The 19,562-nt window shown below is 39.6% G+C and overlaps 1 protein-coding gene across 2 annotated transcripts in view; it reads right to left on the minus strand.

Annotated features, from left to right (window-relative positions):
* The window catches only part of LOC104669903 (zinc finger protein 141), a 59,475-nt gene that overhangs the window by 17,645 nt on the left and 22,268 nt on the right, over positions 1-19,562 (minus strand). Inside the window, exon 4 of one of the 2 annotated variants that reach the window (XM_030920928.1) lies at positions 9,792-10,141. In XM_030920928.1, the coding sequence (XP_030776788.1) occupies positions 9,792-10,141 (350 nt within the window). Of the gene's footprint in view, positions 1-6,531; positions 10,142-19,562 lie in introns of those variants that run through there. The other variant, XM_030920924.1, reaches the window with a different exon arrangement.

Consider the following 19,562-nt stretch of genomic DNA (forward strand, 5'->3'; position numbering starts at 1 on the left):
AGGTTGCAGTGAGCCAAGATCGCGCCACTGCACTCTAGCTCGGGCAACAGAGCAAGACTCCGTCAAAAAAAAAAAAAAAAAAAAAAAAAAAAGAAAAAAAAGGCATATTTGAAGTCTGTATTAATAGTAACTTCTTGGTTCTTTCTTAGTTCTAAGGGTTTGGTCAGAGCTGTGAGTTTTGATTGCTGGGCTAAGGTTCCTAGAGATAAAGTTTTATAAACAAATAAAAACCTATTTGGGCCGGGCGTGGTGGCTCAAGCCTGTAATCCCAGCACTTTGGGAGGCCGAGACGGGCAGATCACGAGGTCAGGAGATCGAGACCATCCTGGCGAACACAGTGAAACCCCGTCTCTACTAAAAAATACAAAAAACTAGCCGGGCGAGGTGGCGGGCGCCTGTAGTCCCAGCTACTCGGGAGGCTGAGGCAGGAGAATGGCGTGAACCCGGGAGGCGGAGCTTGCAGTGAGCTGAGATTGCGCCACTGCACTCCAGCCTGGGCAACAGAGCGAGACTCCATCTCAGAAAAAAAACAAAACAAAACAAAAAAACCCTATTTGGGGAGCCAGTGTAAGATAATTGGTAGTATTTAGGCAAAACTGAGAAATAGGCACAAAGGAAACTAAATTAATAGAGTGCAATATTTAACTCAAGAAATAAATTTGTATTTATAAAAGTAATAAAATCATAGTGTACTATGTGCATTTGTAGTAAATAATATTTATTTATTTATTTACATTTTTTATTTTTTGAGATGGAGTCTCACTCTGTCACCCAGGCTGGAGTGCAGTGGCGCGATCTCGGCTCCCTGCAAGTTCTGCCTCCCGGGTTCACACCATTTTCCTGCCTCAGCCTCCTGAGTAGCTGGGACTACAGGCACCCACCCCCATGCCCCGCTAATTTTTTGTATTTTTAGTAGAGACGGGGTTTCACCATGTTAGCCAGGATGGTCTCAATCTCCTGACCTTGTGATCCACCCGCCTCAGCCTCCCAAAGTGCTGGGATTACAGGCGTGAGCCACCATGCCCACCTTGTAGTAAATAATATTTCATTACATTACAGCATTTACTGACTACAGACACAAGTAAAAATTATGCTGTAAGAATTCTGAATTGCTAAAGGGGTGGGGAAGGACAGTTGAATGGAAAGTTGTTCCCAAGTACGTCAGTATCAAATGGCAATTTCTAGAGTTTATGTGGTTTAAATACAGGAAGCATTTCTCTTTTCTGTATATTTTATACATTTTGCACATACAAATATGACAAGAAACATTTAACAATTTTTGTTAAATTTTTATTAAGAATGTGTTGAAGGCCGGGCGCGGTGGCTCAAGCCTGTAATCCCAGCACTTTGGGAGGCCGAGACGGGCGGATCACGAGGTCAGGAGATCGAGACCATCCTGGCTAACACAGTGAAACCCCGTCTCTACTAAAAATACAAAAACTAGCCGGGCGAGGTGGCTGGCGCCTGTAGTCCCAGCTACTCGGGAGGCTGAGGCAGGAGAAAGGCATAAACCCGTGAGGCGGAGCTTGCAGTGAGCTGAGATCCGGCCACTGCACTCCAGTCCGGGCCACAGAGCGAGACTCCGCCTCAAAAAAAAAAAAAAAAAAAAAAAAAAAAAAAAAAAGAATGTGTTGAAGATAATCATGTTTCTGTCTGAAGAGGGATTTTACTGTAATAAGTATTATCTCTAGAGTCAAAGTTGCCTGTGTGGTGAGCAAGTCATTTTTCTCTATGGTTCTGTTTCTTTCTCTGTAAAATGAGGATATAATAATAATACCTATGTTATTAATTATCTGTGAAAATTAAATTTTTTTTTTTTGAGATGGAGTTTTGCTTTTGTTGCCCAGGCTGGAGTGCAATGGCGTGATCTCAGCTCACTGCAATATCCACTTCCCAGGTTCAAGCAATTCTCCTGCCTCAGCCTCTTGAGTAGCTGGGATTACAGGCTCCCGACATCACACCTGGCTAATTTTTGTATTTTTAGTACAGACAGGGTTTCACCATGTTGGCCAGGCTGGTCTTGAACTCCTCACCTCATGATCCACCTGCCTTGGGCTCCCAAAATGCTGGGATTACAGGTGTGAGCCACTGCGCCAGACCAGAAATAAAATTTATTAAAACATATACAGTATAATGGTTAGCATTTAGTAGAAATCAACTATTAATAAAACATGTATATACTGAATTACAATACATGCTTTAATACAGAAATATCTTCTCATTACATGAGTTTTTCAACCAATAAATGAATGTATTTTTCCAAAAATGTGGTATACACAAGGAAATACAATTCAACATTAAAAGGGAGGAAATCTTTTCATTTGAAACAATGTGGATAAATGTGGAGGACACTATGCTAAGTGATATAAGCCAGACAGTAAAATGCTGGTTACCAGATGCTTGGGAATTTACAAGAAAGGGGCATCTGGAGACATGTCTGTAAAATAAGACATAGTTGCCTCAGAGGAATAAATTCAAGAAATCTATTGTACAGCATGGTGACTACAGTTAATAATATGTTTTTGGAAAATGCTAAGACAGCCGATGTTATGAGTTCTTATCACAAAAGTAATGACTATGTGCAGTGAAGTATCTGTTAAGTAGCTAGAATTAAGCTTTTGACAATGTATATATACTGCAAAGCACCATGTTCAGGATATTTTATCTGTCAATTAAAAAACGTATTTTAAAAATTACAGAACAATGTTGCAAATGCTGTCTCTTTGTCAAACAACTTGAATATTATCAAAAATGTATAGTTTTTGTGCTGTTTTTGTAATATCATAACCATAGACACTGGGCACGGTGGCTCACACCTGTAATTCCAGGACTTTGGGAGGCCGAGGTGGGAGGATCACAAGGTCAGGAGTTCGAGACCAGCCTGGCCAACATGGTGAAACCCGTCTCTACTAACAACACAAAAATTAGCCAGGCGTGGTGGTGCATACCTGTAATCTCAGCTACTAAGGAAGCTGACGCAGGAGAATCGTCTGAACCCGAGAGGCGGAGGTTGCAGTGAGCTGAGATTGCACCACTGCACTCCAGCCTGGCAACAGAGCGAGACTCCATCTCAAAAACAAAATAAAGAAGAAAATAATCATAGGAACTCTAATATTTACTAGCGTATCTTAGACCCAGAACAATATATAATACAAGACAATGCACTCTAGGGCTTTTACTTTTACGCTTGAAGTACCTGGAGTTTCTAGTGCTGATGGAAATCATATATAAACAGACACTAAAAGGGCGAGTGATGCTAAAGGTCCCATAATTGGCCACTCTGTGAACACAGTAAATGAATTTTCATCAAAAACCACTGAGAGGCTTGGCACGATGGCTCATGCCGGTAATCCCAGTACTTTGGGAGGCTGACGTGGGTTGATCACGAGGTCAGGAGTTTGAGACTAGCCTGGCCAACTTGGTGAAACCTCATCTCTACTAAAAATACAAAAATTAGCTGGGTGTGGTGTTGGGCACCTGCATCCCAGCTACTCGGGAGGCTGAGGTAGGAGAATCACTTGAACCCGGGAGGTGGAGGTTGCAATGAGCTGAGATCATACCACTGCACTCCAGCTGGGTGTCAGAGCAAGACTCCATCTCCAAAAAAAAAAAAAAAAAAATCACTGAGAAAATATTTGAATTCAATAGCTGCCATAATCTTCAAACTTTTTTGCAGAGAAGGTGACCAAGGATTTGGATAAAGTAAGGTGACTAAAAATGAAAACTGTAGCTCATGAAATGCATCCACTAAAACAAAAGATTAGAAGAGAAATTCCTCAAGATTGTAATATGAATATGGACAGAAAAGATCATTGCAGATTTTGAATCTACAGAGATAATTCTATTGTTTTTTCACCATTTAACACTCACACTCAAAAATATAAGATTCTGGCTTGGCACAGTGGCTCATGCCTGTAATCCCAGCATTTTGAGAGGCTGAGGCAGGCAGATCATGAGGTCAAAAGATCAAGACCATCCTGGCCAACATGGTGAAACTCCATCTCTATTAAAAATACAAAAATTAACTGAGTGTGGTGGCGGGCGCTTGTATTCCCAGCTACTCAGGAGGCTGAGGCAGGAGAATCACTTGAACCTGGGAGGCGGAGCTTGCAGTGAGCTGAGATTGAGCCACTGCACTCCAGCCTGGTGACACAGTGGGACTCCATCTAAAATAAATAAATAAATAAATAGAATATTTTGTATGGAAAAATAAGTTTCACTATGTCACAGAAAATTAAATGTAAAATTCTTCACTTACCATTGTCTCCTAAAAATGTTCTTCCTTTTTGTTGTTGTTGAGATGGGGTCTTGCTCTGTTGGCAGGATGCACTGCAGTGGCACAACGTCAGCTCACTGCAACCTTCGCATCCTGGGTTCAAGCGATTCTCCTGCCTCAGCCTCCAGAGTAGCTGGGCCTACAGGCACGTGCCACTATGCCCAGCTACTTTTTGTATTTTCAGTAGAGATGGGGTTTCACCATGTTTGCCAGGATGATCTTGCTCTCTTGACCTCGTGACCCGCCTGTCTCGGCCTCCCAAAGTGCTGGGATTACAGGTGTGAGCCACCACACCTGGCCTAAAAATTTTCTTTTTTTTTTTTTTTTGAGATGGAGTCTTGCTCTGTCGCCCAGGCTGGAGTGCAGTGGCCGGATCTCAGCTCACTGCAAGCTCCGCCTCCCAGGTTTACGCCATTCTCCTGCCTCAGCCTCCCGAGTAGCTGGGACTACAGGCGCCCGCCACCTCACCCGGCTAGTTTTTTGTATTTTTTAGTAGAGACGGGGTTTCACTGTGTTAGCCAGGATGGTCTCGATCTCCTGACCTCGTGATCCGCCCTTCTCGGCCTCCCAAAGTGCTGGGATTACAGGCTTGAGCCACCGCGCCTGGCCAAAATTTTATTACTAATATACATTTCCTCTTAAGAAATTTTGAAATTCTGATGTGTTTCTTCATATGGTGGTACAATACACAACCCACTTATATGAATGCTTTACTTGTTCTAACTTTTGTTACGTTTTACACACTTCGTGATAGAATCTCATACAATTTTTCTTTTACAAACACAGAAAAACAATACCGACTGACTTAATCCTCTTACCTGTGGACAGTGAATTCCTCTTATCTCAATTACATGATCTAAATGTTGCACTGATAACCTATAAATAACCTCAAACACCACAGTTAACAACAATTTACCATAGTAAAAACTTCAAACTTATCATTAGAACCTAAAGTCCATGTGAAATTACGTGACATGAAGAGAAAAGTGAGAAACTAGCCATAATACAAAAATGAAGAAAGGCTCTGGGGCATACATACCTGGCGATAAATACATAAAGACATCACAAAACTGAAGATAAGTAGAAAATAAGAACACAAATCCTCTTTACATTCATAATGAGTTGGTTCTACAGCCTGGGAACAGATGTCCTCTCCACATGCACAGTTAATGCCATTTGTTCACCACACATTATTTTCAATCTCTTACTTGGAGCTACAAACTAACTCCAGGAATATTTATGGCTAATCATGAAGCAACTATTAAACACCCAGAACTTTCTGTTTGTTCACTACAATAATACATCAAAACATCACCATAATTGACAAAGTTTTCCCAGTACTTACCTGAACAAATTGGTAAAATAAACTAATTTATGTCAATTATAAAAACTGAAAGGAACAATAACTAAACAAAACAGCTTATATAGGGTTCTTAAAATGAAATGTTCTAACTAAAATATAACTTAATACATATATTATGAAATTACATCTAAAAATTTTATGTTCATTACTAAATTTTATAAAAATCATTCTTATAATTTCTGACCAGCTCACATAATAAATACTTCATGAAGTAAAAAAAAAAAAAAAGAGAGAATCAAAGAAATTAGAGCTCTAGCATGAACACCAAATAAAAACAGGGAATTTGTATGGGGAGATTCTCAACAACAATCCATTAGATTTTAGAGTAATTAATTAAATAAAAAGATGAAAATATAAAGGTGGTTTCAGAATGAATCAGGCTTCTAGATTTCCAGTAAATTATCCATGGTATTAGTATAATCTTCTTTGTTCTAATATTGCTATTTTCTTTGGAAAATAGGTACAAACTCACACAAACACAATTGATTGCTCCGTAATTTTCTTACACCTAAGGTTTATCTTTAGAGCAACACATTTATATACTTAACTTCATGTAATGGGAACTAATGTTTGTATAAGTTTGCAGGAAAAGATGCCACATGTTCAAAGATAAATGTAAAACATTTTAAAAAGTATTCAGGATGCATAAATGAATTATAATTACACTCTAATACTACAATCAGAATTGTACAGTTAGAAATAATTAAAGTGTATAATTGGATTGTGTGTAATACAAAGGATGAATGCTTGAGGTGATGAATAACTCATTTACTCTGGTATATTACATGTTGTATACCTGTATAAGAAAATAACCCATATATGCCATAGATAAATATGCATACTATGTACTCACAAAAATTTTAGAAAATAACAAGAGTAAAAATGCAACATATGGGAAAGATATTCTTCAATATATTTGCTATTTAAAGCCACTGGAAAAACAGAATACTAAAAATGTCATTCAACTATGTTACCGTTGTTACCATCTTTTGCCTACACCCTTGAGTAAGGTGGGATAGGTGTTAAGTTGGTGGCATAATGAGACTTCCTTCAAGCAACATTTCAATACGTTAACAATTTTCTTTAGTTAAAAAATTGTTCCCACATAATCTTAAAATAATTAAAAAATGTACTGTATTTTATTGCATCAATGTATAATTGGTAAAACAATTTACTAGTGAAATACAGATTTTTTCTCTCACTATAATGCAGAAGAATATTACTCTGAACACCTACCTCATGCATCACTCAATATTGTCAACTACAAAAAAGCCTCTCTGCTTAGATTTTCATCATGGATCTTTCATTTATGCTCTTACTCTTTCTTGTTAAAATTCATGAATAATGCCTACTGAATGAAAGAGAATCTCTCTTATCTCTGATGCAGCAATAATTCATCACATGCTTTCATATAAACAGGAATGTTGAAATAGTATGAAATAATGAGTTGAATTAACTATTATATGCTTTTCAAAAAATCTATACTTTTTTCAAGTGAAAAAATATACTTTAAATGTAGCATCTCTTCAAAAATCTTCTTTTCAACTTGTATACAAAGAAATTCTCTAACAGGTTCAACTTTGCATTATTTTTTATATTTAATACTCTGATTTACTGCAGTGTCCAAAGTGTTAGTTCCTTAGTTCTTTCTACTGTAAATCCTCTGATGTTTACAGTCTTAATTTTAGACTACATGTTTCTTCACATTTACTGCATCTACAAATTATATTCTAGTAGAAACTCTCTGGTGTTTTTTAAGCTGCAGTTTTTGAACAAATGTTTTTCCACATTTACTACATTTGTAGGATTTTTCTCCAATATAAATTTTCTGATGTTGAAGAAAGTCTCCTTCAGGGTTTTCCCCTATTACAAAATGTGTACAACCCTCTTTATGTTTGTATTGTTTGTCTTAAGAGTACTCTTCTTCACTTTTAAGGCCTATATTTTCTGAAAGGTCTTTCAACAGAAATTACATTTATAATGTTTTTGTTATGTACGAACTTTGCTAGTTAGTAAAATGTGAGTAGATATGACTTTTCTATATTTCTTATATTTCTACAACTTTTCTTGAGTATAAAGGCTATCACGTGCAAAAAGATGAGCATTGGTAAAAGTTTTGCCACATGTTTTGTATTTCCAGGGGATTTATTCAATAGGAATTATATATATACAGTAAGATATGACAAGCATTTGAAGGCTTTGCCACATTTTTCATATTTTTATGGCTTTTCACCAGTATCATTTCTCTTATATTTAGAACAGATTGAGGTGTGGTTACAAGCTTTGTCACACTTTTCATGTTTGCATTTTCTCTCCAGTGTGAATTATCTTATGATTAGAAAAGACTGAGGAAGATTTAAAGACTGCCACATTTTTCACATTTGTAAGACTTTCCTCCAATATGAGTTATCGTATGTTTAAGAAGCCTGGAGTATGGATTAAAGGTTTTGCCACATCATTTACATTTCTATGGTTTTATATCTAGTATGAATTTTCTTATATTCATCTTTCATATCTTCTCAAGGTAAGTTTGTGGAATGAATCTTCTATGCTCAAATGTGAATTTTCGTAAAAGTTTGGGGATGGTCTGAAGGCTCTGCCACATTCTTCACATATATTATAGCATTTTTCCCCCGGAATGAATTCTCTTGTGTATAGTAAAGGTTGAGAACCTATTAAAGGCTTTGCCACATTCTTTACATGTGTAGGATTTCACTCTGGTATAAATTCTCTTATGTTTAACAAAGTTTGAGGATGTGGTAAAGACTGTGCCACATTCTTCACATGTCAAGCATTTTGCTCCAGCATGAATTTGCTTATGTTCATTAAGGATTGAGGACCATTTAAAGGCTTTTTCACACTGTTCACATGTGAAGTTCATCCCCAGCATGAATTATCTTATATTGTGTTGAGGACCAATTAAATGCTTTGCCACATTCTGTCACATGTGTAGGGCTTCCCTCCAGCATGATTTTTCTTATGTTTATTCACCAGTGAGGACTGTTTAAAGGTTTTGTCACATTCTTTACATTTGCAGGGTTTATCTCCAGTAATAATTTTCTTCTGCTCACTCAGGTTTGTGGACCATCCACAGGCTTTGCCACATTCTTCACATTTGTACAGTTTCTCTCTGGTATGAATTCTCTTATGTTTAGCAAGTTTTGAGAATGAGGTAAAGAACTTTGCCATGTTCTTCACATTTCCAGGGTTTCTCTCCAGTATAAATTTTCTCATGTTCATTCAGGTTTGTGGACCATCCAAAGGTTTGTCACATGCTTTAAATTTGTAGGATTTCTCTCAGGTATGAATTTTCTTATGTTTATTCAGGTGTGAGAACCGTTTAAAAGCTTTGTCACAATCTTTACATTTGTAGGGTTTATCTACAGTATGAATTTTCTTATGTTGACTCAGGAGTGAGAACTGTTTAAAGGCTTTGTCACATTCCTTGCATTTGTAGGGTTTAGCTGTGCTGTGAATTTTCTTATGTTGACTCCGATCTGTGGACCGTCTAAAGGCTTTGCCACATTCTTCACATTTGTAGGGTTTCTCTCCAGTATGAATTTTTTTATGTTCATTCAGGACCCTGGACCGTCCAAAGGCTTTGCCACATTCATCACATTTGTAGGGCTTCTCTCCAGTATGAACTTTCTTATGTTCATTCAGTTTTGAGGACTGTCTAAAGGATTTGCCACATTCTTCACATGTGTAGGGCTTCTCTCCAGTATGAATTCTCTTGTGTTTAGTAAGGGTTGTGGACCTATTAAAGGCTTTGCCACATTCTTCACATTTGTAGGGTTTCTCTCCAGTATGAATTCTCTTATGTTTGGCAAAGTTTGAAGATGAGGTAAAGATTTTCCTACATTCTTCACATGTGATGGGTTTCTCTCCAGCATGAACTCTCTTATGTTTAGTAAGGGTTGTGAACCTATTGAAGGCTTTGCCACATTCTTCACATTTATAGGGTTTCTCTCCAGTATGAATTATTTTATGCTTAGCAAAGTGTGAGGATGTGGTAAAGATGCTGCCACATTCTTCACAAGTAAAAGGTTTCTCTCCAGTATGAATTCTCTTATGTTCATTAAATATTAAAGACCATTTAAAGGCTTTGCCACATTCTTCACATGTGTAGGGTTTCTCTCCAACATGAATTACCTTATGTTGAGTTAGGTGTGAAAACTTACGAAAAGATTTGCCACATTCTTTACATTTAAATTGTTTCTCTCCAGTATGTCTTGTCTTACGTTTGTTTGAATTTGAAAATTTACTAACAACTTTGACGCTTGCTTTACACTGAAATATTTTGCTCTGGGTAGTTGACAAGCATTCATTAAATTCATTATAACCTCCTTTCTGTAACTTACAGTCATTCAAACTTTCACAGCCTTTTCTTAATTGTAAATTCTCATGTCCACATTTCTCATATCTTCTCAGTATAAGATTGTGGAATGAATCTTCTATGCCCTGCACTGGCCAACGGTCTTGGGTGAAATGAGAACACACAGCTGAAAGAAATAAAAAATTACAAATTATCCCACTTAGTATATTCATATAAATATACTTTGTAAATCTTATGAAATTATTCAAACTACATTAGTAAGATGGCATAACAAAATCCCACAGGCCATAATTTCTTCACAGACATACACATGTAGCAAACATGTACTAAAAAAGATGCCTTTCTGTGAAACCTATAAATGAGTTAATTATATGCAATGCCTCAGGTAAGCAAAATGCCAAGAGCCACATAGAACAGGAAGGAATGTTTGCTACATTTACCCACCAACAGCACTTCCTCCTCCCCAATATAGCACTATGCCATTAGGAGTGAAGTATCAACTCCTGGCTTCTTCCTTTAAAGAGAATAAAAATACTGATACAGATATCCTTACTTCTGGCTTTTGGGTGTCTTTACAGAGCCTGGTTTTTGTCTCCAATACCACAGAGTGCTGAAATGGTGGTATACTTTGGGAGGACAGATTGGGTCTGCTGAAACCAAATGTAAATGCTTCAGGAGCAGACTGCCGTGCTAAATATAGGCAAGAGGTGGAACAAGTGATTAGAGACTGTGTGTGTGTGTTTTTTTTTTTTTTTTTTAGAGACAGAGTCTTGCTCTGTCACCCAGCCTGGACTGCAGTGGTATGATCTCAGCTCACTGCAACCTCCACCTCCTGGGTTCACGTCATTCTCCTGCCTCAGCCTCCCGACTAGCTGGGACTACAGGCACCCGCCACCATGCCCGGCTAATTTTTTGTATTTTTAGTGGAGACGGGCTTTCACCTTGTTAGCCAGGATGGTCTCGATCTCGTGACCTCATGATCCGCCCGCCTTGGCCTCCCAAAATGCTGGGATTACAGGCGTGAGCCACTGCGCCCGGCCCTAGAGACTGTTAAGAAGGAACATGAACAAACCCTTTTAACTGAAAAGTAAACACAAAATTCCAGAGAAGACACATCCTTAGAAGATGTATGAGAGGTTACCATAATCTCCTTTAAGGACAATTGGTTTCAGACCATGTCAAGAAAAACCTACATTGTAAAGATTGTGACAAATAGCTTTTTGTTAATGTCCAAATAACAACCAAACATTACAATATATACAAAATATTAGAACAACATGGTCCAACAATCTAAAAATTTTCAGAAAAGGGACTGGGCATGGTGGCTCATGCCTGTAATCCCAGCACTTTGGCAGGCTGAGGTGGGAGGATCACAAGGTCAGGAGATAAGAGACCGCTTGGCTAACGTAGTGAAGCCCTGTCCCTATTAAAAATACAAAAAAACTACCTGGACGTGGTGACGGGCACCTATAGCCCTAGCTACGTGGGAGGCTGAGGCAGGAGAATGGCGTAAACCCGGGAGGCGGAGCTTGCAGTGAGCTGAGATCCGGCCACTGCACTCCAGCCTGGGTGACAGAGTGAGACTCTGTCTCAAAAAACAAACAAACAAACAAACAAACAAAATACATGCACCAAATAAAGGGACTGATTGCAAAAATTAAAAAACAAGATCCAACTTGTTTTTCTACAAGACTCACTTGAGGTCTAATTATTAAAGGAGACTGAGAAAGGCAAGATGAAAGAAGACATTTCATGGAAATAACCAAATAAGAGGACAAGAGATGCAAGTTATATAACACAAACTACATCTTAAGTCAAAAACTCTATTTCATAAAATATACTTTAACTAAAAGCTCATAAGGGGCAAAGGAGGACATTAAACAATAATAAACAGGTTCATTTACTTAGAACCCATGACAAATGTGTGTATACATACATTAATGTGTGTGTGTGAGTGTGTGTATCTTACATTAGGGTTCAAAATATACAAAGCAAATACTGACAGAATTAAAGCAAGATATAGGGAGCAATATAATTGCAGTGGGATAATTCAATACCCCCATATCTATAATGAATAATGAAACAAGACAGAATACTCATAAGGGAAGAGAAGACTTGAAAGCAGTATAAAACAATTTTGCCTAACAGAATTGTACAGCACACTGCTCAACAACAGAATACACATCCTTCTCAATAGCTCATACAATATTCTCCTTGATAGACTACATGTTAAGGCACAAAAAAAACTTAATTTTAAAATTGAAATTTTATAGATTACTTTTAATGATCTAACTGGAATGAGAGTAGAAATAAAACTAAAACGTTTGCATATTTATAGAAAATAAACAACACACTCTTAGGCATGCTCTTGTTCAAAGTTTGAAATAATGTTATTAAGATGTCTAGCTGGGTACGGTGGCTCATGCCTGTAATCCCAGCACTTTGGGAGACTGAGGCAGGGGGATTACAAGGTCAGGAGATCGAGACCATCCTGGCTAACATGGTGAAATCCTCTCTCTACTAAAAATACCAAAAATTAGCCAGGTGGGGTAGTGGGCACCTATAGTCCCAGCTACTCGGGAGGCTGAGGCAGGAGAATGGCGTGAACCCAGGAGTCAGAGCTTGCAGTGAGCCTAGATCACGCCACTGCACTCCAGCCTGGGCGACAGAGCAAGACTCCACCTCAAAAAAAAAAAAAAAAGAAGATGTCTAAATTGTTCAATGTAATCTACAGATTAAATGCAATCCCTGTCAAATTGCTAATTAAATTCTTGCAGAAAAAGAAACAGCAACCCCCAATTCATGTGGAATTCAAGAAACAATGAAGCACTCAACAATCTTCAAAAAGAGTAACAATGTCAAACACTACAGTTCCTGATTTCAAAACACATACAAAGGTAAAGAATTAAGCCAGGCGTGGTGGCTCACACCTGTAATCCCAGCACTTTGAGAGGCCGAGGCTGGCAGATCACAAGGTCAGGAGATTCAGACCATCCTGGCTAACACGGTGAAACCCCGTCTCTACTAAAAATACAAAAAATTAGCTGGGTGTGGTGGCGGGCACCTGTGGTCCCAGCTACTTGGGAGGCTGAGGCAGGAGAATGGCCCAAGTAAACCCGGGAGGTGGAGCTTCCATTAAGGCTGCATCATGCCACTGCACTCCAGCCGGGGCAACAGAGTTTTTGGCAACAGACTCCATCTCAAAAAATAAATAAGTAAATAAATAAAAGAATTAAAACAATCTGGTATGGGTTTGAAGGTGAACACCTAAATCAATAAAATCTGGCAAAAAGATGAACTGTCATACATATGGTCACACGAAGAGTAATTTGGCCACACACAATTATTGTAGCATTGCTACTGAAAGCAAATAAATGAAAGTAATGCAAATTTCTCTCACGAAATAAATGGATAAATATAATCTGAAATATTAAAATAAAACATTGGCTGGGCATGGTGGCTCATGTCTGTAATCCCAGCACTTTGGGAGGCCAAGGCAGGTGGATCACTTGAGGTCAGGCGTTCGAGATCAGCCTGACAAATGTGGTGAAATCCTGTCTCTACTAAAAATACAAAAATTAGCTGGGTGTGGTGGTGCACACCTGTAATCCCAGCACTTTGGGAGGCCAAGGCAGGTGTATCACTTGAGGTCAGGCATTCGAGATCAGCCTGAGCAATGTGGTGAAACCGTCTCTACTAAAAATATAAAAATTAGCTGGGCGTGATGGTGCACACCTGTAATCCCAGCTACTTGGGTGGCTGAGGCACAAGAATTGCTTGAACCCAGGAGGCAGAGGTTGCAGTGAGCTGAGATCGTGCCACTGCACTTACATTCTGACTGGGTAACAGAGCAAGACTCTGTCTCAAAAAAAAAAAAAAAAAAAAAACCCTTAAAAAAAATAATGAAACATTACTGTTTATAAAAAGCAAAAAATATCCTAACATGTATAATAAAGATAAATATTGATGGCACTGTGTAACATGAAATAAGTCAGCCAAGAAGAGACAAAAATTGCATGAGTCAACTTACATGAGACATCTAAAGCAGTCTGACTCTAAAATAGAAAACAGAAGTTTTTGTAAAGCGCCAGAAAACAGAAAAAGTACGTAGTTGTTTAATGTGTATGAGTGTTAAGATTTGCAAGATAAACATATTCCAGAGATAGAGTGCATAACAATATTGATATGACTAAGGTAAATACTTAAAAGTATTCATAGGCTGGGAGCGGTGGCTCAAGCCTGTAATCCCAGCACTTTGGGAGGCCGAGGCGGGCGGATCACGAGGTCAGGAGATCGAGACCATCCTGGCTAACACGGTGAAACCCCGTCTCTACTAAAAAATTCAAAAAAAACTAGCCGGGCGAGGTGGCGGGCGCCTGTAGTCCCAGCTACTCGGGAGGCTGAGGCAGGAGAATGGCGTGAACCCGGGAGGCAGAGCTTGCAGTGAGCTGAGATCCGGCCACTGCACTCCAGCCCGGGCCACAGAGCGAGACTCCATCTCAAAAAAAAAAAAAAAAAAAAAAAAAAAAAGTATTTATGGCACATGTATACCTATGTACCATGTTTTCCACATGTACCCCAGCAGTTAAATTGTAATAACAAAATTTGGAAAAAAACGGTATTTAAGATTGTAAAGTTTTGGTTGGGTGCAGTGGCTCACACCTGTAATCTCAGCATTTTGGGAGGCTGAGGTGGGCGGATAACGAAGTCAGGAGATCAAGACCAGCCTAGTCAATATGGTGAAACCCCGTCTCTACAAAAAATACAAAAATTAGTTGGGCGTGGTGGTGCACACCTGTAATCCCAGCTACTCAGGAGGCTGAGGCAAAACAATCACTTGAATCTGGGAGGAGGATGCAGTGAACCGAGATTGCATCGCTGCACTCTAGCCTGCATGACAGAGTGAGACTCCATGTCAAAAAGAAAAAAAAAAAGATTGTAAAGTTTATGTGTTTTTGACAATTAAAAATAGTATCTAAAATCTGAGATACAGACATATGACAGTTTTTGAACTTATCTACAAGTCGCAAAAGTGTTTCTCCCACACATAAATATAGATTTACAAATAAATAGAGAGTAAAATTAGGAGGATTTCAATGACTACTCAAAGCCACCACTGTATACACAAACAGAACAAGTATACAACTCATAAACAAAACAAAAACAATATGCATACAGATAAATAAACACAGACTCATATTGGAAATAGACATATCAGTGATCCATATTTGACTTGTGCTCCAGTCTTACAGTGGACATGGTTGGATGCTGTCAATTGTAGTATAAAATAAAAACATCCTTGTCTTGTTCCAGATCTCGAATAAAAAGTTTTCGGCTCTTTCCTATCCAGTATGGTATCAGCTATTAATCTGATCATTATTAATCATATATGGTCTTTACTGTATTGAGGTACATATAATCTATACCTAATTTGTTGAGTTGCTTAAATCACAAAGGCATGTTCAATTCTGGCAATGTTTCTTCTGCATCCACAATAACAAAAAAGGTGCTGGCCAGGTGCGGTGGCTCACGCCTGTTATCCTAGCACTCTGGGAGGCTGAGGCATAAGGATCACCTGAGGTTAGGAGTTCAAGACCAGCCTGGTCAACATGGCGAAACCCTGTCTCTACTAAAAATACAAAAATTAGCCGGATGCAGTCCAGCTACTCCCAGCTACACAGAAGAACTGCTTGAACCTAGGAGGCAGAGGTTGTGGTGAGCTGAGATCGCATCAGTGCACTCCAGTCTGGGTGACAAAGCAGGACTCCATCCCAAATAAAATAAAGTAAAATGAAATAAAATATGTCTAGCAGCAAACTGAATTGAAAAGGTGAACACTCTCTACACTGATAATTAAAAAACATTGATAATGCTGGGCATGGTGGCTCACATCTGTAATCCTAGCACTTTGGTAGGCCAAGGTGGGCAGATCACAACGTCAGGAGTTCGAGAGCAGCTTGACCAACATGGTGAAACCCCATCACTACTAAAAATACAAAAATTACCGGGGCGTGGTGGCATGTGCCTGTTGCCCCAGCTACTCAGGAGGTTGAGGCAAGAGAATCATTTGAACCTGAGAGGCAGAGGTTGTGGTGCACTGAGATCACACCATTGCACTCCAGCCTGGGCAACAGAGTGAGACTTCGTCTCAGAAAACAAACAACAACAGAATTGATAAAAAACTGAAAAAGACATAAAAATTGAAAGATATTTTTCCTCATGTATTGAAAAAACATTAGGAAAGTGGCCATTCTACCGAAGGTGACACACAGATTCAATGCCATCTCTATCAAAATACCAATGACTTTTTCACAGAAATGGAACAAACAGCCGGGTGCAGTGGCTCAAGCCTGTAATCCCAGCACTTTGGGAGGCCGAGACGGGCGGATCACGAGGTCAGGAGATCGAGACCATCCTGGCCAACACGGTGAAACCCTGTCTCTACTAAAAAATACAAAAAAACTAGCCGGGCGAGGTGGCGGCGCCTGTAGTCCCAGCTACTCGGGAGGCTGAGGCAGGAGAATGGCGTAAACCCGGGAGGCGGAGCTTGTCGTGAGCTGAGATCCGGCCACTGCACTCCAGCCTGGGCGACAGAGCGAGACTCCGTCTCAAAAAAAAAAAAAAGAAAGAAAGAAAGAAAAAAAAAAAGAAATGGAACAAACAAGCTTAAAATTAATCAGGACCAACCAAAGACCCCCAAATAGCGAAGGTAATCCTTGGCAAAAATAATCAGGTTGGCGGCATTACACTACCTGACTCTGAAATATCCTATAAAGCCATAATAAGCAAAACAACATGACACTGGCATAAAAACAGACATATCAAACTATCCAGTGAGCTCAGTAATAAATTCATGAACCTAGAGGCAAGTGATTTTCAACAAAGATGTCAAGAACACACATTTGGAAAAAGACAGTCTTTTCAATAAATGGTGCTAGGAAAATTGATTATCTACATGATAATCAAAAAATGAAAGTAGGCCCCTAGCTCTTATGATATAAAAAACTCAATTGCACATAAAGATTTAAATGTGAAACCCAAACTTATAAAGCTATTCGGATAAATACGGAGGAATGCTTTACCACTTATTACAGAGCAAAGAATTTTTAAGTAAGACCTCAAAAGCACAGGCAAAAGAAGCAACAATATGCAAATGGGATTACAACAAACTAAAAACGTTTTGCACAGCAAAGAAAACATTAACAAAGTGAAGAGATAATCTACAGAGTGAAAGAAAATATTTGTGAAATGCACACAAAAGATAAACTTATAGAATATTTAACAAGCTTAACAACAAAAATAACACACAATTTAAACATAGAGCAGAGACATCCCATTCCAAGATGGCTGAATAGGAATGGCTCCAGTTTGCAGCTTCCAGTGTGATCAACATAGAAGACGGGTGATTTCTGCATTTCCAACCGAGGTACCTGGTTCATCTCATTGGGACTGGTTGGACAATGGGTGCAGTGCAGCCCACGGAGGGTGAGTCGAAACAGGAAGGGGCATCACCTCACCTGGGAAGCACTAGGGGTTGGGGGATTTCCCTCTCCTAGCCAAGGGAAGCTGTGACAGACTGTATCTGGAAAATCGGGACACTCCTGCCCAAATACTGTGTTTTTCCAATGGTCTTAGCAAACAGCACACCAGGAGATTATATCCCGTGCCTGGCTTGCCAGGTCCCACAACCATGGAGCCTTGCTCACTGCTAGCGCAGCAGTCTGAGATTGACCTGCGAGGCAGCAGCCTGACAGGGGGAGAAGCGTCCACCATTGCTGAGGCTTGAGTAAGTAAACAAAGCAGCCAGGGAAGCTCAAACTGGGCGGAGCCCACTGCAGCTCAGCAAGGCCAGTTGCCTCTATAGATTCCACCTCTGGGGATAGGGCATAGCTGAACAAAAGGCAGCAGAAACTTCTACAGATTTCATCATCCCTGTCTGACAGCTCTGAAGAGAGCTGTGGTTCTCCCAGCATGGTGTTTGAGATCTGAGAACGGGCAGACTGCCTCCTCAGTAGGTCCCTGACCCCCGTGTAGCCTAACTGGGAGACACCTCCCAGTAGGAGTCGACTGACACCTAATAGAGGCGGGTGCCCCTCTGGGACAAAGCTTCCAGAGGAAGGATCAGGCAGCAATATTTGCTGTTCTGCAGCCTCCACTGGCAATACCCAGGCAAAGAGGGTCTGGAACGGACCTCCAGCAAACTCCAACAGACCTGTAGCTGAGGGACTTGTTAGAAGAAAAACACAACAAACAGAAAGGAATAGCATTGACATCAACAAAAAGGACATCCACACCAAAACCCCATCTGTAGGTCACCAACATCAAAGACCAAAGGTAGATAACACCACAGAGATGGGGAGAAAACAGAGCAGAAAAGCTGAAAATTCAAAAAACTAGAGCGCCTCCTCTCCTCCAAAGGATCACAGCTCCTCACCAGCATCGGAACAAAGCTAGATGGAGAATGACTTTGATGAGCTGACAGAAGTAGGCTTCAGAGGGTCGGTAATAACAAACTTCTCTGAGCTAAAGAAGGATGTTGGACCCCATCGCAAGGAAGCTAAAAACCTTGGAAAAAGATTAGACGAATGGGTAACTAGAATAAACAGTGTAGAGAAGACCTTAAATGACCTGAAGGGGCTGAAAACCATGGCACGAGAACTACGTGAAACATGCACAAGCTTCAATAGCTGATTTGATTAAGAGGAAGAAAGGGTATCAGAGATTGAAGATCAAATGAATGAAATAGAGAGAGAAGAGAAGTTTAGAGAAAAAAGAGTAAAAAGAAATGAACAAAGCCTCCAAGAAATATGGGACCATGTGAAAAGACCAAATCTACGTTTGATTAGTGTACCTGAAAGTGATGAGGAGAATGGAACCAAGTTGGAAAACACTCTTCAGGATAATATCCAGGAGAACTTCCCCAACCTAGCAAGGCAGGCCAACATTCAAATTCAGGAAATACGAAGACCACCACAAAGATACTCCTCAAGAAGAACAACCTCAAGACACATAATTGTCAGATTCACCAAGGTTGAAATGAAGGAAAAAATGTTAAGGGCAGCCAGAGAGAAAGGTCGGGTTATCCACAAAGGAAAGCCCATCAGACTAACAGCGGATCTCTTGGCAGAAACTCTTCAAGCCGAAGAGAATGGGGGGCCAATATTCAACACTCTTAAAGAAAAGAATTTTCAACCTAGAATTTCATATCCAGTCACACTAAGCTTCATAATTGAAGGAGAAATAAAATCCTTTACAGACAGGTAAGCAAATGCTTAGAGATTTTGTCGCCATCAGACCTGCCTTACAAGAGCTCCTGAAGGAAGCATTAAACATGGAAAGGAACAACTTGTACCAGCCACTACAAAAACATGCCAAATTGTAGAGACTATCGATGCTAGGAAGAAACTGCATCAACTAACGGGCAAAATAACCAGCTAACATCATAATGACAGGAGCAAATTCACACATAACAATATTAACCTGACTTCAAACTATACTACAAGGCTATAGTAACCAAAACAGCATTGCACTGGAACCAAAACAGAGATATAGACCAATGGAACAGAACAGAGCCTTCAGAAATAATA

Source organism: Rhinopithecus roxellana, chromosome 2 (genome assembly GCF_007565055.1).
Source record: "Rhinopithecus roxellana isolate Shanxi Qingling chromosome 2, ASM756505v1, whole genome shotgun sequence".
Classification (NCBI taxonomy): Eukaryota; Metazoa; Chordata; class Mammalia; order Primates; family Cercopithecidae; genus Rhinopithecus; species Rhinopithecus roxellana.